General features: G+C 47.4%; 1 protein-coding gene across 6 annotated transcripts in view; it reads right to left on the bottom strand.

The window, feature by feature from the left end:
• Positions 1-12,373: 12,373 nt before the first annotated feature.
• Positions 12,374-26,021, bottom strand: part of AMPdeam (AMP deaminase) — a 127,759-nt gene continuing 114,111 nt past the window's right edge. For all 6 annotated transcript variants that reach the window (XM_084605899.1, XM_084605897.1, XM_084605895.1 and 3 more), the window contains 4 exons: positions 22,983-23,103; positions 13,512-13,685; positions 12,983-13,093; positions 12,374-12,857 (listed from right to left, as the gene is read on the bottom strand). In XM_084605899.1, coding sequence (XP_084462025.1) covers positions 12,699-12,857; positions 12,983-13,093; positions 13,512-13,685; positions 22,983-23,103 — 565 coding nt within the window. In that variant the 3' untranslated portion in view covers positions 12,374-12,698. The remainder of the gene's footprint in view (positions 12,858-12,982; positions 13,094-13,511; positions 13,686-22,982; positions 23,104-26,021) is intronic.

Raw genomic sequence — 26,021 nt, forward strand, 5'->3', positions numbered from 1 at the left:
CCTCTTGCCCTTCATAAAGGTTCCTGAGGAGACAGATGAGGTGAATTGGAACTCCCATCTCTTGGAGAGCTTGCCACAATCTGCTGTGATCTATGCAGTCAAACGCTTTCGCATAATCAATAAAGCAGAAGTAAATGGGTTTCTGGAACTCTCTTGCTTTTTCCATGATCCAGCGAAGGTTGGCAATTTGGTCTCTAGTTCCTCTGCCCTTGCGAAACCCAGCTTGCACGTCCGGAAGCTCCCGATCCACATACTGCTGCAGCCTACCTTGCAGGATTTTTAACATCACCTTGCTAGCATGCGAAATAAGCGCGATCGTGCGGTAGTTGGAACAATCTTTGGCACTGCCTTTCTTTGGAATGGGGATGTAAACTGACCTCCTCCACAGCCGTGGCCTAGTGGTTAGAGCGCCCGTCTCGGCTGCGGGAGGTGGTTAGTTCGAAACCCACCGCCGGACACCCACCGGCAAAAATGGGTACAAGCGTCCCCCGGCCTGGCGCTCGGCTTTTCCAGGGGTGTGCGCTTGGGAGAAGCTCCGTAAACCCCGCTGCGCGCCCCTCCTCCGCAGTGGGCCCAAACCCAGTTTCGAACCTCGCAGCCTGCAAAGGTGGTTCTGTTTGTCTCGCAAAGGTACTTCCTTTGACCCTCACCTGAAGTGCTCCCTTAGAGCCTCAGCTGCAGCAGTCCTAAAAAAAAAACAAAACGAAAAAAGGGCCACATAATGGGCTGTTGCCGCACAAGGCGGACTTATTGTTGTCCGATGGCGGAACGAATCACTGCCACATCGGCGCAACTATTTGGGCCGTGACCCCTTTTCCCAAGCATTTCACCCCAGAAGAGCCGAGCACCAGGCCGGAGGAAAGCTTGTACCCATTTAAAAACCGGTGGGTAACCGGCGGCACCAGGGATCGAACCCGGCACCTCCCGAATGCGAGGCGGATGCTCTACCACAAGGCCACCGCTTCGGTCCAAGTCATTTTTACTTATTATTAATCGTCATTATAAGTCACTGGCATTAGTCATTAACTCTATCGATGTGTATTTATAACTTTTACTCATTACCTATCACCATCAATCGTTTTCATTCTTAATCTCCCTCCTTACACGTCTGCAAGTGACACATGAGCGTACAGATGCGACGCACAGCTACCGCGCTGAGATTTTCGCTCCGTGAGCCTCGAAAGACTTTGAAAGCTCTGTAGCTTCGTTTGTTTTATTTATATCGTACATGGGCAAAATATCTCGAAATGATTTGAGTCCTGAACGACAGCATATCATTCAGAAAAAAAATTATCTGCGTTGTGCAGTAGGTGCATCCCGCGCATAGTCTACCACATGCCTGGTTGCTAGGACCTCATGTACTCAGAACCGTGGTGTTGCAACTCAGCATTGCATTTGCCTGCACAAATTTGCATAGCTATAGAGAGTAACTGTTACAGCGTTCGTTACTCTTCTTATATTTATGAGGGATAAGAGCCGACGGATTTCGAGCGCAGTGTTAAAGACACGCTCCTTGCGGCGAAAATTTTCAACCTCGCGGTCTATTTTCAGAATTTAAAAAAAAAAAAGTTCAAATTTGTGGTTTCTCTCGCCACTTTAGAACTTAAGTGTTTCTCCGCTGTTTAAATGTTCGGAATGTCACCCAATGCAAACAGCATGTTTAGAAAAGTAAACCATGTGGTCACACTGGTTGGGACAACTTGTCATTATCAGCCGGCGGAATATGACAACGTCACTGCGGCTCCTAGGCTATTCAGTTATCCCCACCCAGCGCCGGCCATCAGCCCGAACCTACACGAGCAAGTTTTTTGTCACCCCACCTGACTCTCCTGCCGCCTGCTACGTTTAGTTTCCCTTGAAATTCTCTTCACAGCCCATGGGTCGCCTGCTCTTCCAACTACACTATCCATACTCCACTAAATTCAAGCTGAGATTTATGTCATTAACCCAAGTTTGTTTGCTAATCAACAATGCTATTTCTCTCTCTCTCTCAAGGTAACCCCTGTATCATTTCCTTCTTGCAGCCCACTGCGACAACTTGTGAAAGCTAGAAAAATAAGCCCAAGCAGCAACACGTATATAAATGCATAAAAATAATTCCACTATAACACTCAAAAATTACGGTAAATTCAATTTCCAGTCCTAGTGAGAGCTTGCTTTTATATCCCTATAAATCCTATTTGCAGGTTAATGCCAAACTCAATTATCACTCTTGTAAATGAAGAATGAGGGGTAAAACACTGCTTTACTAGCTTTCGTGAAGCAAGCAGCGGTGCCTCGGTTCCTCGATGTCAACGCCTCGAACGAGAAGAGTTGGCCGCGGAAGCGTGGATTAGGCAACACGCGCGAGTACCCGGGTTCGATACCGACCACCGGCGGCTGCGTTTCGATGGAGGCAAAACGAAGAAGCGTCCGTGTGCTGTGCGATGTCAGCGCACGTTAAAGATCCCCAGGTGGTCGAAAAATTCAGGGGCACTTTGGCTCACTAAAGTGCTTCAAGGCGGAAGCCTTCACCGCCGCGCTGCTTAGGCATTGACTGCGAGACCATTTGCTGCGGTTTGGCGTTCGAGGAAACGCCAAATGAAAGGCGCCGCACGAATGCCGGGATGGAACGCCCGGCGGGGTCAGCTTCGTATGCGTGATGATGATGATGATGAATAAAACTTTATTTTCCACCGAGTTAGGAGGCGCCCTACTCCCCGCTCCTGGCACGCAGGCTGTCATCACCAGTCATGACGTCATAAGCGAGCGTGACGTCATAACTTCCGGTTATTAGCCGGACAATAATTAGTACTCAGCAAGTGCGTCATGGTTAACTATCACTTAACCATGGCTTGCATTTTCTGAGTACTAGTTAATGTTTGGTCAGTGTTAAACAGCCCTTAACTGGTAAGTGATGGTTAATGATAGTTACGATGACCTCCAAATGCATGGGTTCCTATGGACATCTGCTCAAATATTTTATTATTAGTCGTAAATTATCATGAAATTATTTTGAAAATGACTTAAATCACATTTCGATATCATTTAATTGCTATTTATTAAGTATCGATTCAATGGTGATGGCGTATGCCTATATAAGGCATGCATCCGAAACGCGGACACATTTGCGGACGAAAGTGTGAGGCATTAAAGACTTTCGCCTTAATAACTCCGTAGTCCTTCACTACGGCACCTTCCACTTTCTTTCCGCTTTCACTCCCGCCTTCCTCCCTTCCTTTACGGCGCGGCTCACGTGTCCACAGATAAAGTGTGACAGATACTGCGCCTTTCATTTCCTGTAAACCAATTAATTTCCTTCTTCCTTCAGTCGCAACATAAATTATTAACATGCTCAGTACTAGCATACTGCGCGTGCGCCGTTCGGGCTGCAGGACAAAGCGTAGGCTCCTCCGCGTCGCGCGCTGGATTTGCTCACCACATGACTATAGGAAGGTTCTGCTGCATTTGTCGTCCTCACATGCTCGATCAGTACTGAAAATTAACTTGGGCATCCACTAAAAAAAAAAAAAAAAAAAAAAAAAAAAAAAAAAAAAAAAAAATGAATGGCTAGGTGCCCGTGTTGATGCATTCGATGCACCGCCGGCAGCGCAGCTCGTAGGCAATAGGGGGCAGATGGAAGGTTTCGACAAACTTTATTTAGGTTCGGCTTTCTACCTCGTGTTGTGTCCTTCTACTCCTTAGTCCTCGTTTCTTGCGCTACCTCCAATATTTCTCCCTCCCTTGTGGCGTCAAGGCAACCCACGGTGTGCCGACAACGAGAGCTAAAAGCATTTCATGCGCATGTTCACTAAGGACGGCCGTCAAAAACGTTGTCTATCCTTTAACATACATTGACTGTTATACGGCATGTAATACAAAATAAATGTTAAGTGTAGACTGTAACTCTGAATTCTCTCGTTTGATGACGTCGGCAACGTGCTCAAGGAGAGAAGCATAACAGAATAGGAGATCGCGTTAAGTAATGGACATTCACGCGCACAACACGCAATAATTACATATGACCGTAAGCATAAACAAAATTATTCACCAAAAAACATGCCAGTGCTTTACCGCAAGCTAGCTTCTCCTCAACCAGACTGGCACTGCAACAAAGCCAACTTCTAGTCGCAGTGTCGTGGCCAAGAAACTTATCCGTAGTACAGTGAAAACAAAGGGCACATATATGCTGTGGACAGCCCTCAATAGTCACACCCGTAGCTAGCTTCCTAGCTAGCGAGGCACAGAAGTAAAGACTTCTGCATTCTTCAATGCATTCTTAATGAAATTTAACTACTTCAGAGAGAGTTGCCTGCATGGAGAGATCTGCACAAGCAACGTGGATGCTCGTAGTATGGGCAAAGTTAAATGTGGTCATTTTTAACAGTTCGGAAGGCCGGAGGTGGTAGTAACGCGGGAATCAGGGGAGCATAACAACTAGCAATAGAGAATAGTTTGCATACAAGTGTTGGCCACCCTGCAATCCTGAAAAGTGTCAGTAAGAGGATCTCAGCGCATATTGATATTCACTACTTTACAGGTAATATGAAATGCCTTGGCACTAGTATGAGATTTATTTTACTAATGCTAATGAAACACCAGCACCATATTTACCAGTACCTACAGGCGCTGAGAGGGGAGGGAGGCGTGCTTGTCGGTAATTACATGCCAACATAAATTCCGGTAACGTCTTCTAGCAGAATTTATAATATAAATGAAATTTTTATAAGGAATGCTAAAGAAAATAGTATTATAGTTATGAAATGCACTCACAATTACATCGTGGTGTGCTACAAGACTGGAAGACAACTGTGGTCATATCAGTACCCATAGCAGGAGATAAAAAAACGTCAACGCACGTCAACTCTCACTCCTTCCCCATTTTCAAGATTCGGGCCGCCTCGTTCCTGAACTGGCTCCATCTTTGGCCCCTACTATACGCCGTGTCGTGCAAGAACACGTCGCTGATGTCTTGCCGTCCAACCCCGTGCTGCCGCCTGTGACGGCACCTCTCACGTATGCCCAAGTAACGGCTAGGCCACCACCTTCGCCCACGTCTGGCTCCTATGTGCAGGTCCCTGCCTACCGTTCACCGCCGCATGCTGAGCCTTCGTTCCAAGCCCCACCCTCAAGGTTCCGCCCACATCCTATGAAACCTTGGCGTACTACGGACAACCTTCCGATTTGCTATGCCTGCGGTCGGCCGGGCCATGTTGCACGCCTTTGTCGCCAGCGCCTCCAACCTTCACAGCCTGACATTCGACTTTACCCGTACGATACCGACTCACGCTCGCAAATGATTCCGCCCGGTTCTCAATTTGTCTCACAAGATCGCCAAACCTATGCCACTCGTCGATCACATTCTCCTCGGCGCCGATCGCTTTCTCCAATGCTGCGACGTCCTACCAGCACCGTTGAGGGAAAGTAACAGTCGCAGTTCCGGGGGCAAGAACTGCGCTTGTTTCGAATTCCTCAAGTCCTCCGTGTCGTCCCGCTAATGTTATCAAAGTTTCTGTAGAAGGCGCCACAGTTCTCGCTCTCGTCGATACCGGTGCAGCCGTCTCCGTCATCAGTGAAGCGCTCTGCCGTCGAATTCGCAAAGTGACCACTCCGATTTCCGACTTTTCGCTCCGCACCGCCTCATCACAGCACATTCACCCCTCCGCATCTTGCACAGCCCGTGTGCTCATTCAAGACGTCTTGTACCCCATCGAGTTTATTGTTCTGCCGAACTGCTCGCATGATATCATCCTCGGATACGATTTTCTATCGACATCATCAGGCCGTTATTGACTGTGCTCGCGCGCAAATTGCCTTCGCCCCCTCTGTGATGCCCCCTTCTGTGATACCCCTCCCCACACTGCAAAACTTCTCGTCGCCCATGACACCGACATTCCTCCGTTTTCTGCTGCCCTAGTACCACTGTCTTGTGAGTGTGTAACTCCTTTGACTGCGATTTTTACATCTTCCGAAGCCGCCTCCCGTCATCCCTGCCTCCTTTTTCCGTTCGCAGTTCTCGAAATTCAAGACGGCGAGAGTGCACTTTACGCCTCGAACCCATTTGCCCAGCAGTCCTGCTCCGTGGCGAATGCATTGGACGTCTTGAAGAGCTTGATCCCGGTCATATCACCGCTCTTGCTGACTCAACCCCCTCCTTCGACGTTAGTCTGTGCTCTTGTGATGTTGCGACCGCTTCGACGCCCTCCGACGTTTTCCAACATGCTATTGATGCTGATCTTCCACTTGCGCAACGTGATCAACTTGTCGCCCTCTTGCAGAACTTCGCTTCTTCATTCGACCTTCCTCAAATTGACTTGGGCCGCACGTCTGTCGTAAAGCACACCATCGACACCGGTAAAACCGCACCTTTGCGCCAGCGCCCCTATCGCGTGTCGGCTTCGGAGCGCCAAGTATAATTGCTGATCATGTGGACGACATGCTCCGTCGTGGTGTCATTCGGCCATCCCACAGTCCCTGGGCGTCTCCAGTTGTGTTGGTACCTAAGAAAGATGGCTCCTTCCGGTTTTGTGTCGACTACCGCCGGCTCAACAAGATCACGCGCAAGCATATCTATCCTCTGCCACGCATCGATGACGCACTGGACTGCTTGCAGGGCGCCGAGTTTTTCTCCTCGTTGGATTTACGATCTGGCTACTGGCAGGTGCCAATGGATGACGCTGACCGCTCTAAAACTGCCTTCATCACACCAGATGGATTATATGAATTCAACGTCATGCCCTTTGGGCTTTGCAACGCCCCGGCCACATTTGAACGCCTCATGGACACTGTGCTTCGTGGATTCAAGTGGCGAACCTGTCTTTGCTATCTCGATGACATCGTAGTCTTTTCTACCGATTTTCAATCCCACCTGCTCCGACTGAAGGACGTTCTCACTTGTCTCGCTACCGCCGGCCTCCAACTGAATCTGAAGAAGTGCCACTTTGCTGCTCGCCGACTAACTATTCTAGGTCATGTCGTTTCTAAGGATGGCATTCTTCCCGATCCCACCAAAATTCGTGCAGTTGCCGAATTCCCACGCCCAAAATCACTGAAGCAGTTACGAAGTTTCATCGGCCTGTGCTCCTACTTTCGCCGCTTCATCTTAAATTTCGCCTCTATTATTGCTCCTCTCATCCAGCTCCGGCAGCTCCGACCTCTCCGCATGGACACCTGCTTGTGATGACGCCTTCAACACTTTACGCCGTCTTTTGGTTTCGCCTCCCATCCTCCGCCACTTCGACCCGAATGCGCCAACTGAGATTCACACTGACGCTAGCGGTATTGGGATAGGCGCCGTTCTCACCCGACGCAAACCTGGTATCCGAGACTATGTGGTGGCGTACGCAAGCCGCACCTTGACCAAGGCAGAGTCCAATTATTCTGTTACGGAAAGAGAATGCTTGGCCATTATTTGGGCCATCGGCAAATTCCGCCCGTATGTCTATGGCCGACCATTTTATGTGGTCACTGATCACCACGCTCTGTGCTGGCTGGCGTCCCTCAAGGACCCGTCCAGCCGCCTTGCTCGCTGGGCTCTTCGCCTCCAAGAGTATGGCATTCGTGTCGTATACCGCTCAGGCCTCAAGCATACTGACGCGGACGCTCTTTCGCGCTCACCGCTGCCTCCCTCTTCGTTGTCTGATGAGATCTGCGCCTACAATTTGTCTTCGCTTGCCACTATCGACATGGCCACGGAACAGCGGCGCGACCCGTGGATATATCTACACTTCTGGACTTTCTTTCAAGTCACTCTCCAGGCCGTTTGTCTAGGGCGCTTGCCCGCCAAGCTCACCATTTTTCAATTCGTGACGGGCTGCTCTATCGCCGCAATTATCTTCACGACGGAAGGAAGTGGCTTTTAGTCATCCCCCGTCATCTCCGCCCCGAAATTTGTGCTGCTTTCCATACTGATCGCGCCCACGGCGGAGTGTTGAAAACCTACAAGCTTGCGTCTACGCTTCTTCTGGCGTGGAATGTACCGCTTTGTCCGCCATTTTGTCCGTTCTTGCCAGTCTTGCCAACGCCGAAAAACTCCTCTCAAGTCTCCTGCTTCGTTGCAGCCGTTGCCCTGTCCTGCCCGTCCATTTGATCGTGTCGGCATAGATCTATACGTCCCCTTCCTACAACTTCAGCTGGCAACCGCTGGATTATCGTGGCAGTGGATCATCTGACCCGCTACACTGAGACATCATCATTGCCCTCTGCTTCCGCACGCGACGTGGCTGCCTTTATTCTGAAAAACCTGGTTATTCGCCATGGTGCCCCTCGTGAACTGCTCAGTGACCGCGGACGCGTTTTCTTATCAGACGCTCTTGAGGCTCTCCTGAAAGAATGCCGCATCATACACCGCACCGCTACCTCGTACCACCCTCAGACGAATGGACTGACAGAACGTTTCAACCGCACTCTCGGTGACATGCTGGCTATGTACGTGAACACCGACCATTCCAATTGGGACCAAGTTCTACCGTTTGTTACTTACGCATATAACACCGCGGCACAGACCACTACTGGATTCTCTCCATTCTTTCTCCTTTACGGGCGCGAGCCACCCTGTACTATGGACACACTTTTTCCCTACCGCCCTGACGTTTCCGAATCTTCCCCGCTATCCGATGCCGTCACGTACGCAGAAGAATGCCGTCAGCTCGCCCGCTCTCTCACAACAGAAAATCAGTGGCAACAAAAATACCTCCGTGATACCGGCGAAGCTTCGTCATATCTCCCGAACTCTCTGGTGTGGCTCTGGGTGCCCTCCACAACCCCTGGCCTTTCAAAGAAATTTCTTGCTCGCTACCACGGGCCATATAGGGTCCTCCAGCAAACATCTGCAGTCAACTACGTAGTTGAGCCCGTCACGCCCTCTGCGGACTTGCGTCGCCGTGGTCGTGAAACAGTTCACGTGAACCGATTGAAGCCATTCTATGACCCCGCTGTGCTTTCCGCGCCATAAGTCGCCAGGATGGCTCCTTTTTTTTTTTTTTTTTTTTTTTTTTTTTTTTCCCGGGGGGAAAATGTACTGTGATAGTCAGCACTTCAGCCATCGACATGCACCAGTGCGTTGTGCGACGAAGACAAAGAAGAAGTACGCTGGGCTCGCCATTGCAAGGTCCTCTCCTCACAGCTCTCCATCTGAGCGTCAATAAACGCCCTACTACACATATAACAATTTACCCACATCTTTAAGATCAGTTGCATGCAAAATAATGGCACATAATATATTTACACATCTTGTTAAATTTCTGGAGGACAACAATTCCTTCTCCCTAACAGAGCATAACTTCCAAAAGTTTTTCTCTTGCGACATTCAACTTTCCTTCAATTACAGTTTGCACTTCTATTTGGACTCCGTTTTTTTCATCTGACTGCATGCTTCTTGACTTTGCTAAATAATTTGATAAAGTTGATAACTCACTGCTGTTATATAAACCAAGTGTACAGAACATTGACCCTTCGTTCTTAACTGGATCCATGAAATTCCTTCTTCTGGCGTTGAATTGGTCAGCATAAATGACAGTGATTCCTCTACTGTACCACTTGGTTTTAGGGTTCCTCAAGGATGAGTACTTGGCCCTTACCGCTTTTTTTTTTTTCTATATAGCTATAAATTGTCGTTCCCCTATGCAATGTGCTTTGTGTCTTGAGGGTAAAATAAAATAAATATCTGTTGCCAAGGGGCATGTCTGGAGGAGGGGGGGGGGGGGGGGGGGGCGAATGTTAACTGCACCTTCCTCCACTGCAGATTGAAAACTCGGCGCCTATGCCAGTACCAGTGGTACCAACACTCAAGCACTTTTAAACACCTCAGCTGGTTGAAGAGTCGGAGCAAGACGTGGAGGGCACAGAGCCATAAAATTGAGCAAACATGAATTACAATTCAAGCACTCGCACACATTAGATAACTAACTTTTATTCTTAGTAAAAACTTTACTATCACTATTTATTCTTTTATGGAACGTCTCGAAAAGAAAACTTTCCATAGTTTATTACAAAAATATGCCTCTTAACAGCTACCATTCTCTAGAATCTTGCTTGAATGCTTCAGATTCATATTAGCAGTGGAATGAACACCTGAAGGAGAAAAGAAATATCAAGAGAAATTTAAACTTACATACACCACTGGTTTCCATGAATGTTAACTGACCGTTACAAAAGGGTAAATGTGTATTCCTAGCTATACATCATTCTCAGAAACTGCCAATACCTGGCACAAATGAATCAGTGACATACATGAACACTGCATTGCTAGTCAAATTTAAACTGCTTCTCGATGTATGGCACTATCTCTGCACTAATCGCACATCTATTATGGTTACGACAGATTAGGAAACTTTCCTAAACATGCTATTGAACATCAATGACAAGCTAATTTATGCTCGCATGTATTACCAACAAGTACTTTGCAATGGACTCATTTAAGTGAATGATTATAACCAAAATGAGTGAACTTATGTTACGAGCAAAGCAATACAAGACAGGAGTAGGCAAGTAGAACCCCTCTATAGCAGAGTCACAAAGACCGGCAAAATTCTTTAATCAGTTATTGGTGATGACATGGCTTTGAATATGCTAGCTGGTAAAGAAATGGCTGCTCACTAAACATGTCTTAGTCTTGTTGGCTTATGAAAGAAACACTCCGAAATAACTTTCATTGTTCTCTTATCATCTCATTATACATTTTTTTGTTTCCAGTGATCAGATTTTGTTTACATCTTGTGGAAATACCACTTTAGCATGATTACAATGTGCCTACGAATACAATGAGAATTTGATTTTGTATGAAAACCAAAGCTTTCCATAAACACTTCGCCATCTTCTTCTCTTGATGTCATTTAGAGGCAATAGTTGAAGAAGTGAAGAAATGAACATGATAAAGCCAAGCGCGGTAAAACCACACACGCTATCTCCACTTCCTGCACCGCTGCCCAGTGCTGTTAACTTTCGGCTGCTTCTTTTCTTCCCTACTGCTACATGCACTTTCTCTTTTACTGTCTCAGCAAACCGCAACACCTTCTTTTCACATTCGTAGGAAGCTTTATTTTTTTTTTTTTCCTACGTGCCACTTGCTTTGCCTCAAGGCCCCAAGGGCCTCATAAATCTGGCTTCTCATAACTGTTGCATCTGGTGGTAAAACCTACTAAAAAAAACGAAAAAACGAAGTCACTTGATTTCTTACCTAAGAAGTAAAAATTTCCCTCGTGACCACAGGTTGAGTGCGTACAATATTATTTTGTACATCCCAGGGGCAATTCACTAAACTGATTTTTATTCGAAATGTCTTTACTATAAAAGAAAAAAAAATTAACAGTTGTTTTTTGCACGATGAACTGGAACTTCAGTTTCACATTAATTTTCTCATTATTAACAGTGTTGCAAAGTTAGCGGTTTTTTTGCCAAATTTAGCGGGTTTTACACTGTATAGCAGGAAAAATTTATTGTGGAAGGCTTCATTTTTAGCAAGATTTTAAGCCTTGTTGGCTTTTCTATTGGCAGTTTTCGGCAGAATTTTAGAATCATTTTCGTTCCTCCAAGAGAACGATAACGCTACCGCCATATCAAGCTGGAAAATTTTCGAACACTCCCAGTAAGCCTTGAGTTCATTTATAAGTGCTTTTTAATGCAACCGTTGAATCTGCTGCTGCCGGGCGTGTGGTCCAGTGGACTGGATATTGGGCGTTTCAAATGCAAATGAATTCAATCAGTGTAGTTAAAAGTCGCCCGTTCCCCTTGTGGAATTTACGAGGGCCACGAGAGAAAAATTGCTGCCAATAAAGTGCAATGGAAAAAGCCTACTCTCATCAGTTGGGACAGCCATGGGAACACACATGCATTTTGAGAAGAGGCCAGCTAATTACAGGGATGCTTCAGACCAAATCCCTTGTTCAAGCTGGCCAATTTCACTCTCTCTCTGCTGATGCTGCTCTGGTAGACATTATCAAATGTAAAACAGGGGGACTAATGTGAACGGAGATAAAAATTTAATCTTATTTGAGCCGGACTCTGAAGACTGAGTGAATGCTGCTCAAACTACAAACCGCTTGCAAACTTAATCCAGTCGCTTGGCATGATACTTTGGCAGCAGCAATAAAAAACCAACTGGAACCGGCGTTACAGACAATCGTCTGGAAAATGCTCTGCAAGCCATGATGACGCAGATGTCTCTTTACAAGTGAAAGCGAAAGCAGTTTTCTAATGTATTTGCAATATAGGTTACATTGTTTACAGAGCAAATAAAATAAAATGCAAAAAAAATTATCTAGATGCAAATGTATTGAATTAAGCGGTGTTTAGTCGGGTTTCGAGCTTCCTGTTGCAGATTTTGTATTTTTGATTTGGCAACACTGTTCACGAAGCAAGCCACACCATGTATGTGCAAAAATTCACTCCAAGACAGTTCCTTGAAGAAAGCCCTTTAATCATGACAATAACTTAAGCAGTTACGGATACAACAATGCTACACATCCACTTTCCAAAGCTCTTGGACATTCACTTCATTATTCTCCCAATCACACAAGCTGAATTCCAATTAACCTGCACAGTACAGTAAACTTAGCCTCTCACTGAGAGGTGAAGCACTGTTTTACTTACACAACAAAAACCTAGACGTGCTGTTGCAGTAGTGGCCACAGTCATTGGCACATCAATGGACTCTGTTCAATGCGACTTCTTTAATAGCTCTAAGGCGTACAACAAAATAATAAAAACAATGTGGCACACTCTTAGGGTGAAGGCTGCATTGTCCGAAAGATGGTGGACAGCTCATCGACGAGTGTTTCGTAGCGGTATGCGACACGGATGTCTGGAACGTTGGTACGAGTGATGTCATTGCCTCCAGGACCTTCTCTCTGGTAGTTGGGGCCAAGCCAATACTGCTTCACCTGAAACAATTATGGCCAAGAAATAAGACGAGTTTTTCACTTTCTCATTCTCAGCCAAGTCCCAAACTAAAACCTTCCTCAAAGAATAGCAGACAATCTAACTAACCGTCTCGCAAGAAACCAACCTTGTGCGGGAAACCGCTCATGACAATGCTGTTACGTGCCAGTTCGCACATGTCACAGCTGCTGAGCTTCCACACCTGGGCAGCAATGCTGTACTCCTCCATCAGGGGTTCCTGCGCACAGGAATGTTTGCATTCAGCATTACCAAATGGATTGGAAATATACCATGCCTTATCACAGTGCGTGATTACAGCAATTGTAACACATGAAGAAAGAAAACGTCAGGAGAGGAATAAGCCTTAGCAAGTGCATTATAAAAAAATTTTGCACACAAGCTACCATACCATTTATACCACAACAGCTTTAGGAGGAAGCAGAAACCAAAGAAAATGGCTTAAATCAACAAAAGGTGAGGGCAGGGTTTCTTGCAGCCATCCCCTTTCTCCAGAGTTCTGAACAACCCTTATGAGTCAATATGTAGCTGGCCATTTGCTAACGAACCCCTGGACCTTCATGCCATTGCCCTCAACTTGTGACCTTATAAGCATCTCGCCACTAAACATTTTGTGTGTGGTTGAAGGAGAAGAGTACCTTGGTGAAGTGGAACTGCAGCGGATCGTCAGTCGAGAGGGAGACGCAGAGACCCCGGCTGAGGTACTCGGGAAGTGGGTTGCGGTGGTAGTTGAGGAAGAGTGAGTTGTTGCTCAGTGGTGACATGGCAATGCCAATCTGTGCCAGGTAGTACAGGTACTGCAACACCGGAACCTGCATGCCCAAGGATAGAGCATTAAAGCTGTGAGGTCCGTTTACCCCAGTCGTCACCACAGAGTGAGACCATCAAGGACTTCACGTGCAGGCCCAAAAGGAGAACACTGCAGACATCACTTATTACATCTAAGTGCAATGGTATAAATGAGACCAGATATTAAGGGCACAGAGGAAGATAATTAAAAAAAAAAATCGATTTCTTTTTCTTTTTAGAATTTGAGAAGTTCACCTCTTTCTACACATGGCCTTTCTTTCATGGCTTGAGCTTTTTCCGAAACCAAGTAGTGAGCGACCACACCCCCTTTTTCCCCTTCATGGATCACTGCCTTGTCAAGGCGGAGGGGCTTGCGAAACTCGATGAAGTCGTGAGCTCTGCTGTGTAGGGCCACCCAAGATAGACAGGTCACGGTAGAGAGTTCTGACAAAATGTGATTCACTGGAGAAGGTAATGGCAACCCACTCCAGTATTTCCTGCCAAGAAAACCCTATGGCCAGTCACAATACCATTATCGATATGGCGCCGGAAGATGAGCCCCCAGGTTGGAAGGCGTCCCACATGTTACTGGGGATGAACAAAGGGCGATTCCTAGTAGCTCCAGGACGAATGAAGCGGCTGGTCTAAAGCCAAAAGGACGCTCAGTTGTGGATGTGTCGGGAAGCGACCGGAAAGTCCGATGTTGCAAGGAGATATATCACATAGCAACATGGAATGTAAGATCTATGACGCAAGGTAAACTGGATATCGTCAAGCGAGAAATGGACAGATTGAACATTGATATCTTGGGTATCAGCGAGCTCAAGTGGACCGGAATGGGAGAATTTAACTCCGGCGACCATTATGTCTTTTATTGTGGGCACGAATCCAAGAGAAGGAATGGGGTCGCTCTCATAGTAAACAGAAGAATGGGCAAAGCAGTGCTAGGGTACAACCCCAAAAACGACCGAATGATTTCACTTCGGATCCAAGGTCACCCTTTCAACATAACAGTTATCCAAGTCTATGCACCGACCACTGCTGCTGAAGAAGCTGACGTTGAGAGATTTTATGCGGACCTACAATGCCTTTTAGACCGCACCCCATCATCAGACGTCGTTTTTCTCATAGGAGACTGGAATGCTAAGGTCGGGAGTGAAGAAATATCCGGAATTACAGGCAAGTTCGGTCTTGGTGAGCCAAATGAAGCTGGGCAGAGGCTAGTAGAGTTCTGTCAAGAAAACAACCTGACCATAGCGAATACTCATTTTCAACAGCACAAGAGGCGCCTGTACACATGGATTTCACCGGACGGTCTGTACAGGAATCAGATCGATTATATTATTTGCCGGCAGAGATGGAGAAGCGCTATACAAGCAGTAAAAACAAGGCCTGGGGCCGATTGTGGCACCGATCATCAGCTTCTTGTTGCCAAAATTAAGCTTCGATTGAGGAAAGCGCAGAAAACTAGAAGGCCTTTCAGGTATGATCTGGATCAGATTCCATTAGAATATGCTGTGGAAGTGAGGAATCGATTTCAAGAATTAGATCTAGAAGACAAAGAGCCCGAAGAGGTGTGGACTGATGTTCGTGATATAATACAAGAAGTTGCTACTAAGGTAGTTCCAAAGCAAAAGAAATGCAAAAAAGCAAACTGGTTATCTGAAGAGGCTTTGCAAATAGCTGAGGAAAGGAGGATGGCAAAAGGTATGGGGGAAAGAGAAAGATACAAGGTGCTCAATGCGGATTTTCAGAAAATAGCAAGGAGAGATAAGAATGCCTTCCTGAACATACAGTGTCAAGCAGTTGAGGACAACAGCCAATTAAGGAACACAAGAGCTCTGTATAAGACAATCAAAGATATCAAAGGAAGCTTCTGTGCTAAGCTGGGCGTGATAAAGGACAAACGAGGCAAGGACCTCACTGAAGCCTCAGAGATAAAGAAGAGGTGGCAGGAATACACAGAAGAACTGTACAAGAAGGACCCGGATGTGCAAACCCAACATAGGACGGTTGTCATTTCTGATCTCGAGCCGGGCATCCTGAAGAGTGAAGTTGAATGGGCCTTAGCCAGCCTTGCTAAGAACAAAGCTAGCGGAATTGATGGTATTCCAGCTGAGTTGCTTCAAAACCTCAACCACGACGCTGTTAACACACTGCATACATTATGTCAAAAGATTTGGACAACCCTGCAGTGGCCACAGGATTGGAGGAGGTCAGTTTACATCCCCATTCCAAAGAAAGGCAGTGCCAAAGATTGTTCCAACTACCGCACGATCGCGCTTATTTCGCATGCTAGCAAGGTGATGTTAAAAATCCTGCAAGGTAGGCTGCAGCAGTATGTGGATCGGGAGCTTCCGGACGTGCAAGCTGGGTTTCGCAAGGGCAGAGGAACTAGAGACCAAATTGCCAACCTTCGCTGGATCATGGAAAAAGCAAGAGAGTTCCAGAAACCCATTTACTTCTGCTTTATTGATTATGCGAAAGCGTTTGACTGCGTAGATCACAGCAGATTGTGGCAAGCTCTCCAAGAGATGGGAGTTCCAATTCACCTCATCTGTCTCCTCAGGAACCTTTATGAAGGGCAAGAGGCCACAGTCAGAACTGGGCATGGTCTTACTGATTGGTTTCCGATTGAGAAAGGGGTGAGGCAAGGGTGCATACTGTCGCCCTGCCTATTTAACCTATATGCAGAGTGCATCATGAGGAAGGCCGGTCTGGACGAGTCTTCAGCTGGAGTGAAGATTGCTGGAAAACGTATCAACAACCTTAGATATGCGGATGATACCACTTTAATGGCAGAAAGTGAAGTGGAACTCAAGAGACTTCTGATGCGCGTACAAGAAGAGAGTGAGAAGTTTGGGCTTAAACTGAACATTAAAAAGATGAAGATCATGGCGTCTTGCCCTATCAAGTCCTGGAGCATCAATGGACAAGAAGTGGAAGCTGTGACAGATTTTCTATTCTTGGGCGCCAAGATTACCTCGGAAGTAGACTGCAGCCATGAAATTAGGAGACGCCTGCTTCTGGGAAAGAGAGCAATGGTTAGCCTTGACCGCCTAGTAAAGAGCAGAGACATTAGTCTACCAACCAAGATCCGTATAACCCGTGCTATGGTCTTTCCAGTTGTGATGTATGGATGCGAGAGTTGGACTGTGAAAAAGGCTGACCACTGAAGAATTGACGCGTTTGAATTGTGGTGCTGGCGAAGACTCTTAAGAGTTCCTTGGACTGCCAGAAGATGAAATCAGTCGATATTGTCGACCATAAACCCTGACTGCTCATTGGAGGGTCAAATTCTAAAGTTAAAGCTCAGCTACTTTGGTCATCTGATGAGAAGAGAGGAGTCGCTGGAGAAAGATTTGATGTTGGGAAAGGTTGAGGGTCGCCGGAGAAGGGGTAGGCAGCGAACGCGATGGTTAGATGGCATTCTCGAGGCATTGCAGATGAAGCTATGTGATGTTAAGAAGATAGTGAGAGACCGGAAAGCGTGGCATGACATGGTCCATAGGGTCACGAAGAGTCGGACACGACTGAACGCCTGAACTGAACACCCCCTTTTTAGATACCTTCTGCATTCATCGTGAATTTTTGTGAAAAAAAAACAGAGTGAAATCCGCCACCAATCAGCGACACATAAAAAACAGCCCAGCAACTATTTTTTCCCCTTTTAGCCAAGACAATCCAGAGATGCTGTGAACGTTTTTCCCACAATTCTTCAAGCTTCCAGCAACTGCATTTCAGTGAGTTTATTTCTAGGAAGAATATACATTGTACATACTATGGGCTGCCCATCAGAAGGAATGTAGAAAACTTAGATGAAATGCAGAAGGCTGTTTGGGCAACATACTTCCACATGTCGTCCACACACAATGACCCCTGCCATGGACTTAGCCCAAAGGGACCTGATAAGTGGCGTGCCTTCAACAGAAGTCAGTCAGAGGACAAACCGTTTGTTCACAAAGAGAGTTTGCCTGCATTTGTTTCGGAAGTGATCAAACCCATGTATAAGCAGCTATCGCGGACTGAGCTCCTGCAGAAGTGCTTTCATGGGCAAACTCAAACTGCTAATGAGTAATTCAACCATGTTGTTTGGGAATGCGAGCCAAAGAACGTGTTTGCTATCTTTAGACCCTGAGGATGGCAGCACTGGATTGTGTCCTTTCATTCGATGTTACAGCATCGCACGAGCCAAAGTTCTGAAGTCTTATGGACTGAACCCTGGCCACAACACCATCAAGTGGCTGAAGGATTCAGCTGGCCGCAAGCGAATGTACTTTGCAGACTGAGAAAAATAACAGCTCACAAAAGAGGCCCATCAAACGAAGCGAGAGTCCGAAAAGCGTAGAAATAATTTTAACACTGATTACAAAGTTGGGGGGGCTATTGGGCCAGACTTTGATGGTGCTTGTGTAAATAAAAAATTGCTTTTAACCTCTTTTTCTACTTTTGGTTCAATTATCTCAAAACAGTTTTTTATTACAAGGGTACCATAATTTTTTTATACCGTCTACGACAGATGGCTGATATTTTTTTTTTCCACCCACCTACGTAACGGTTGGCAACTACCGAACTAGAATTAAACAATTTGAAGCAGGTTTTTTGTTATAAATATTTTAACGCATGAAAAAAAGCCAAAATTTACTTACCAGGTGTTACCATTTGATTAAAAACTTTCTGGTATGTCTAGTTCAGTAGAAAGTGCACAAACTTAGGAACAGAATGATGCATGTATTAATTACCAGGGTAACTCTTTTATACCGGTTTCCATTGGGCGAACAGGAGCAAGAGCAATAAGCAGCCAGAGCAGCGCACGAGAGCACTGGGGACGCGCATTCTCGTCTCCCCAACGGACCATTCACGCTGCTTGGAGAGCAGCGTAGCAAGTGAGAACGCGCGATGTCAGGCGTTATGCGATCAAACTTTTCCCGCGCTCGCGTTCGGAGAGCAGCATAGTGAGGGGGAGCGCGTGACATCAGGCGTCATGTGATCAAACTTTTCCCGCGCTCGCGTTGCCCGTCAAAAAGGTCACGTGACCTCCTCTGTTCTCTCTGTACTCCGCCGCTGGTGACGGAGCACCGAGGACTGCTCTAGGCTGCTCTCGGGACCCCAAAAGCGCGCCTCCTCTGCCAATAGAACACAACGCTACTGCTCCTGTTCTACCACTGGTAGGCGCCGAAACTCGCGAGAGCACTTTTAGTGCAGCTAAAAGTGCTCCTGTTCGCCCAATGGAAACCGGTATTAGTTACTGAAAATTATGTTCCTCGAAATGGCCGAAAATAAACAGGAAGTATAGGGCTTACACTGTGCCCTTAAGACAGCACCCATACAACATGAATCAACGTTACTAGACCAGGCAATCTAGCAACGTTGCCATAGATGGTGCCACAAGAGCACAACTATTCACCTATTCACTGTATGTTTCATTTTCAACTAATCTTCACTAGCATCATGAGGTATGAACTATACCGGTAAATTAAGATACTCCTGAAGCATGTAGGGATTTAGGTTGATGCCAGAGGTTTTACTAGGACCGTGTCATGGGCTGGTTCTTCCAGGTGCAGTAAAGTGGTGCCCACAATTATTTTTACTGCATGCTACCTATGGCTCCTTTCCGAAACCCATAACCAAAGGAGGACTGCAAGTTGGGCATGTTCTTCAAGCCTAATATCTAAAACAAACAAAAAAATATCAAAACAGCATGAAAAAGAAGCAAACACGAAAAAAAGCGCTCACAGAATAAGTGTCGACTAACAACACAATGTATGACTAACACTGTGAGTGCTATTTCCACAGTGTAAATAACACATGTGGAAAACCAGTTTCCTCCCCCTTCGCCGCGACCGACCACCACCACCCGAACGAGCTTCATGGCAGCGCCGGCTGGGAGAGGAGGTAAATACCTCCCCTTGGGGGAAGGAGACCAGTGATGGGTGCGCCACCAAGACGTCTACGTGGGTTCCCGCGAGAAGACGAGAGGGAGCTTCTTGATCCAGCCGGCAACGAGAGCGGTCGTCTCCCACCGCCTCTCCTGGCAAATGCCGGGGGATAGCGGGCACGGAGTACGCTCCGCACACGGGAGTACCCGTTGTGCACGACCGCCCTTCTTCTGGTTCCCAACGGCGAAGCGACCGGTGAATACCGCACGCTCTCGCCGCCTCCCGCGGCAAACGCCGTGGTATGGCTTCGTCCGATGAATGCGGCGCGTACGGGAGATCCCGGCCGCCATATTCACGGCGCGTTCAAATGTCCGCCGCCGAAATCGCACCCCCATTCCCCAGCCGGTGAGTCAAAAGCCCTTCTTACGTAGCCTTGCCCTTCCAAGGAAAACCTTGTTGATGTATAGCTAGCCGGCATGCTCTGTATTATTTGCAAGTGCAATAAATAGCATTCGAGTAGTAACTGTGTCGTCCCCGTCCTTTGTCCCCTTTGTTCCCCTCTGCGGGTCGCTAGCGAGGATGCAGCACCTGCGGAGTAGGAGCGGGGCAGAAGACCGTTCCCCCTTTAAACCCCACAATGGCGCCTCAACGTGGTTCTCTCGTGCAGAAGAACTTGAGCTAGTTACCCCTCCCTAGGGACAAAGGACGATAGTCAGTTCGCGGCGTGGAGTGCCTGCCCGGACTTTTAACATTAGGCCTGACCCGACATCGCTATGCTAGTAAGGCTAATATGCTTTCTTGACGGCGAGGTGGGAGGAGTTGCAGCGAGAACAAATGGTCGTGCATGTATTTGTGTGTGTGTGTGCGTGTGTGTGTGTTTATGTGTGTGGAGCATTTTTATTTGTGTTTGTGTGTGCCGAGACCTTTGAGAGGTGCAGCCACGAAGTTCGTACATGAAGCGCGAGACCGAGCCGTCCACGGAGAACGGCACGCCGGAAGCGAGCAAGTGCCTCAGCCGGGACGGTGGCCCTACTTTTCTTGTATATAGTTGTAAATATTCCCTCTTCTGTCTCTTTGGCTCTGGGAGCCAGGTGCCGCAATCGGCTGACTGGTATTGCAGCCGTGATTGCCGGAAAGCACCGGGGCGCTCCGACACCGCTGGACGCGGTGGGCGCCGTTCGCTCAGAAGTTGCCTTTGGATGGCAGCGAGCGAGTAGGGTCACCCTGGGTTCCTTGGCGGAGATGCACATCCTCGCGGCGTGGTGTTCTAGCTATTGTCCTTAGCGTTAGAGCGAGTAGGCTTAAGGCTCTTTTTGGGAGCTGCCTATCGCACATCGGAGGACAGGCTAACCGTGGCATACAGCATGCGCAAATGCGTTTTGCTTGTTTTATATTGATCTCGCTGTGGCCGAACATCTCGCTGAATTAGAGAAAGCTAACTTCATTTAAATGAACTTGGTATTTTTGGGCTGAGAAGGAGAATCGGAAATTTTGTGGAACCAGATTATTATGCCGGCAAACGAACCGCGGATGCCCGTGCTTCGTTCGGATTAACGAAACGCAGTGCGGTGCCGGATAAAATTGTTTGGCATTCACATTGGCCCGCATTTTACCAAATGGTCATTTTGCTCAATTTATTCAACCTTTTTGGAGATCTGGAGGGTAGTGCAGATATCAAGCGAAGCCGCCTGGACCTGCTGCCACTGTTTACGTTCCTGCCTGCTGCCCTGCGGCCGTGAATCACCGAAGCTCGGAGTCTCACGGAACCAGTCCGGCTTGACAGGAGAGGAGGCCAACCCCTACCTGCCAACAAAGGCGCGCCAGCGGGAACAACACCCTCCCGTCACGCTGGCTTCTGGGACCTGCCGATGGACAGCGGGGGCCCCTTCACCTTGCTGCGCGTCGGATGACACCAACGTTTGGATTGCCCTGCTAAGCCTGGTGTTTACCTCGTGGATGGCGTCCAAGGAGCAGCTCTCGACAACCATAGGTGAACATTTAAGGAGGGAGGGATGTGGAAAACCAGTTTCCTCCCCCTTCGCCGCGACTGACCACCACCACCCCAACGAGCTTCATGGCAGCGCCGGCTGGGAGAGGAGGTAAATACCTCCCCTTGGGGGAAGGAGACCAGCGATGGGTGCGCCACCAAGACGTCTACGCGGGTTCCCGCGAGAAGACGAGAGGGAGCTTCTTGATCCAGCCAGCAACGAGAGCGGTCGTCTCCTGCCGCCTCTCCTGGCAAATGCTGGGGGATAGCGGGCACGGAGTACGCTCCGCACACGGGAGGACCCGTTGTGCACGACCGCCCTTCTTCTGGTTCCCAACGGCGAAGCGACCGGTGAATACCGCACGCTCTCGCCGCCTCCCGCGGCAAACGCCGTGGTATGGCTTCGTCCGATGAATGCGGTGCGTACGGGAGATCCCGGTCGCCATATTCACGGCGCGTTCAAATGTCCGCCGCCGAAATCGCACCCCCATTCCCCAGCCGGTGAGTCAAAAGCCCTTCTTACGTAGCCTTGCCCTTCCAAGGAGAACCTTGTTGATGTATAGCTAGCCGGCATGCTCTGTATTATTTGCAAGTCCAATAAATAGCATTCGAGTAGTAACTATGTGTCGTCCCCGTCCTTTGTCCCCTTTGTTCCCCTCCGCGGGTCGCTAGCGAGGACGCAGCACCTGCGGAGTAGGACCGGGGCGGAAGACCGATCCCCCTTTAAACCCCACACACAGTACTGTGTGAAACCAGTTGGTTATCTGATACCGTTTTCATGTGGGAGTACATATATCAGCCATATAGGTCGCTGTATAAACATGTCTGAAAAAGCCTGAGAATGGACCGAATAGTAGTTTTCCTATCTTTTAATGTGCACGAATGAGAGAAGAAAAAGAAAAGAACATGTAGCATTGCTAAAAAAAAAGCTCTGAGGTTCTTTTTAGCCACCAAGATTAAGCATGTGTGAATTACCAGAAAATTTACGACTTCATCAATCTGCCAAGGATGAGTGAAAGCCAGCATACAACTGAACTCTCCGATAAAGAGGTGTCCAACATAGATAGCACCTGTTAACTTTGTTTTGTTAGTTTGCCGTATGAAGTACATGTCCTTGTTCTAAATGAATAAAATATTCTGTTGTTATTCGGCACTTATCCTATGTGCTCTTTTCTCCCACTATATTTTTTTTATACGAGCCCATTAACACTAGTGCAAAAACATATTATAATCTCATTATAGAATGTCCATTACTGCACCATTGCAAATGTTCTAGTTTCAAGTCGAATGCAAGTGGAAATTTAAGAGGTGTGCTTACATATGCATATTACTTAGTTACAGATATGCCCGACTAAAAGGAGCACCTAGATTGGAACAAAAGTGTGCAGGAATATTGCCCGAAAATTCTGATCATGCATCTCGCTGAAAGCAGGGTGTGAACGAGTGCATCCTACCTTCCTTAGGAGGAGGCCGTGGTTGATGTTCTCCGAGAGCAAGTAGCCGCCAACGAGGTGCTGCACAGGGCCGGCCTCTCCGCAGTGGGGTCTCAGCACAAATATATTGAGACCCCGCTTCCTGGATGACATGAACAACAAAGCCATACATACCCATCAGCAATGTGCCAAACGTGTAGTTATCACTATAGTTTGTAAGATATACAGTCAACCCGGATATATCGAACTCGAAGGGGATCGCGAAATAGTTCGATATATCGATAATTCGATGTACAGAAATTGGCTTGGGACTGCACTTACGATGTGAAAAAACATAGCGTATTTGTCGCATAATCAACTCACTCGCATAATGAACCCACCTTCCACTTTTGCACTCGAGAATGTGGAAAAAAAAACCAAAAAAACGTTAAGGCCAGCTCGCTCACATGCAAGCGATTAAGCGATCTCAGCGACGAGCGGCAGCGACAGAGAAAAAAATTTCCAACTTGTTGGAACTGCATCCCTCTGCCGTTCGAGCCACCTTGGCAGCTCCAAACAAGGTTTCTGTATCGCCACGGCAGAAATCGCCAGCGTTTTGGCTTGCATGTCGCACTCCATTTGGGTCGTCTCATCCGCAGCTCATTTCTTGGAAGCGTGCCAAGGATGCTGCGCAGCGATAACGTCGCCGCGTGTTTATCTTTTGATAGCTTCTGCGGCGGCGGGGAGCAAACTTGGCAGACTGCCCGTGATGGCTTGATTGCACAAGCCTGGTTCGATTTATGACGCCGCACTTGTGCGGGGCGGGTGTAGTCCACTGCCATAAAATCATTGAAAAGCGTGGTACAGTAGCTGCAAATGCTGTTTGAAGCGAAAAATGCTAAAAGCTGGTGTCATGATCGCAGCTGACCGCGTGCTTTCGTTGATTTATACATGCAAGAATAAACGACTCCCGCAAAAAAAAAAAAGAAAAAAAAAAAAGCTTTGTAACGCCATATCTTACGCTACGCCACGCGTACAGCACAACGATAAGAATAGACGACTCGCAAAAAAAGAAAAAGAAAAAAAATAGATCTGCCGCTTCTTAACTTCCGCAGGCGCCATAGCCACGTCAGCCGCCGCGGCGCGCAGAGGGCTCGCAACACACGCTGGAGAAAGCGTCCGACGTTCTGTCTGAAAACGGGCTGAGCTGGCTTGGTGCATGCGTAACGCGTACTATTGCGAACGAAGGCCGGGAAAGAAGGAGAGAGAGCTCGACAAAAGAATGGGTACACCCTTGCGCTTCCACGTATATGGGCACCTATCACGTTTTCCCCCCTCTCCTTCCCACCGGTTCTCTGTTTTATTCACGCAACAGGCTTGTAAACGTCACGTGCTGGCGCGCGGGAAACAATAACCACAGATGTGCGCGCCTTTGGGGAATGGGCGGGGGCGCTGCCCTAGCCGAACTGTCCCCTCTCATTCCTTCCGCGCGTGGCTTGAAAACGTCACGCGGCAAACGTACGAGGGTGATGTGATCGTCTTTGGGAAAGGCACACTTTCCAGTGCGTGGTGCGGAGTTCGATATATCGAACAACGATCAGTGAAATTGAGTTCGATATATGTCGCGGCCTTCCTATACTTTTACATGGGATTTTCAAGGGGATATTCCATGAGTTCGATATAACCAAAATTCGATATATCCGGGTTCGATATATCCGGGTTCGATATATCCGGGCTCGATATATATCATGAACGCTGCATGTGTGGATGTAAGAATACAACTGGCGTTGGCCACATCACGAAGCTAGCGGAGAAGTGGCTACACTATCAAAGAGCTTCAACTTTATGCCTCCTTTCCTCCTCAGTTGGCAGGGCTCTGCCAGAGCCTGCCCCTACTGATTACCTTCACTTATCAAGGTTACCGCCAAACAGCGAGGTGCAATCCATGTTACACTTCATGCACACAAGGTGCGAACCGCCAGTGCAGCTTCACATAAAGTTTTATGGTTGTCATGGTTACGTTCTGAATTGATAGAGCATGACAAAGAGATGCTTGGAACTGTTTGGATGTAGAATGGACATTCACAATGAAAAAGTAAAAGGCCATCTGTCGAACTTAAGGTCTTCCTTGAAGAACCAAAAATGAAATTTGCTGTAACGAACCTCTGGCAACAAGGAAATTGCATGAACTTGTTCCGAAAGTGATGAAGAGTGCAACTCATGCAGTCATGAGCTGTAGACATTCGTTCGAAATAAGCAGAGTGCATATCTGCCAAGTGGCACAAGCCCGTTTTATGAAAATGCTTGAGCCTACCCCATGCAAGCCTCAGCCTCATTTCTGCCGTGATTCTAGAGTGTTGTCACGGTGCATCACATGTATTGCCTGGACCAAGTGGCCTGTGATTTTCACTTTGTATTTTAGAGGCAGAAAATTCGCCGATGAAAGTGGGTTCAGCTAAGGAGTCATCATGTGATTTACACGGCAGATGGGAGGCTACTACGACCTTGGTATGCCAAAACTTGTTTCCAGGCTGAACAAGTGCATGCATAATAATGAGAAATGTGTGGAAAAATGAAAGGTAATGTGGTCCCTTCTGAAGTGACGTTCTCTCAAATAAAAATTGTCACAACCATGACTGCCTGTGTGTATACTTTCTGGACAATCGGAACTACTGCCATTGCAGTTGCTTAGGAACCTGAACATTAACAGACATTAAATCTACATTAACTGAGTCATGACACCAATTTTGAAATATAAACCGTTTATTGCATCTTATTCCTAATGTGCCAAGCAACTAAATCTCAAATCTTTTTAAAACCTGCAGATATTTTTAAAACTAGCATTATCGTTTCTTCGTGAACAGCTTGGTGACCTGGCAACCGGTGCAGCTGGTGACGACATAGGGCGACGCCATGTCGTCCGCTGCATGTTCTATGCACGAGCAGCGTTGACCGCGGTTATGCAAAGCTGAGGCAATAATCGGCCAAACAGCAGTCATGCCACTTACTGAGGTTACCACAAACTAAGCTTTTCGTCAATCTCTTAGTGCTTTTAGCGGGATTCAGGTGCACGTCGGCGCC

Source organism: Amblyomma maculatum, chromosome 6 (genome assembly GCF_055883805.1).
Source record: "Amblyomma maculatum isolate TAMU_Amacu chromosome 6, ASM5588380v1, whole genome shotgun sequence".
NCBI classification, from domain to species: Eukaryota; Metazoa; Arthropoda; class Arachnida; order Ixodida; family Ixodidae; genus Amblyomma; species Amblyomma maculatum.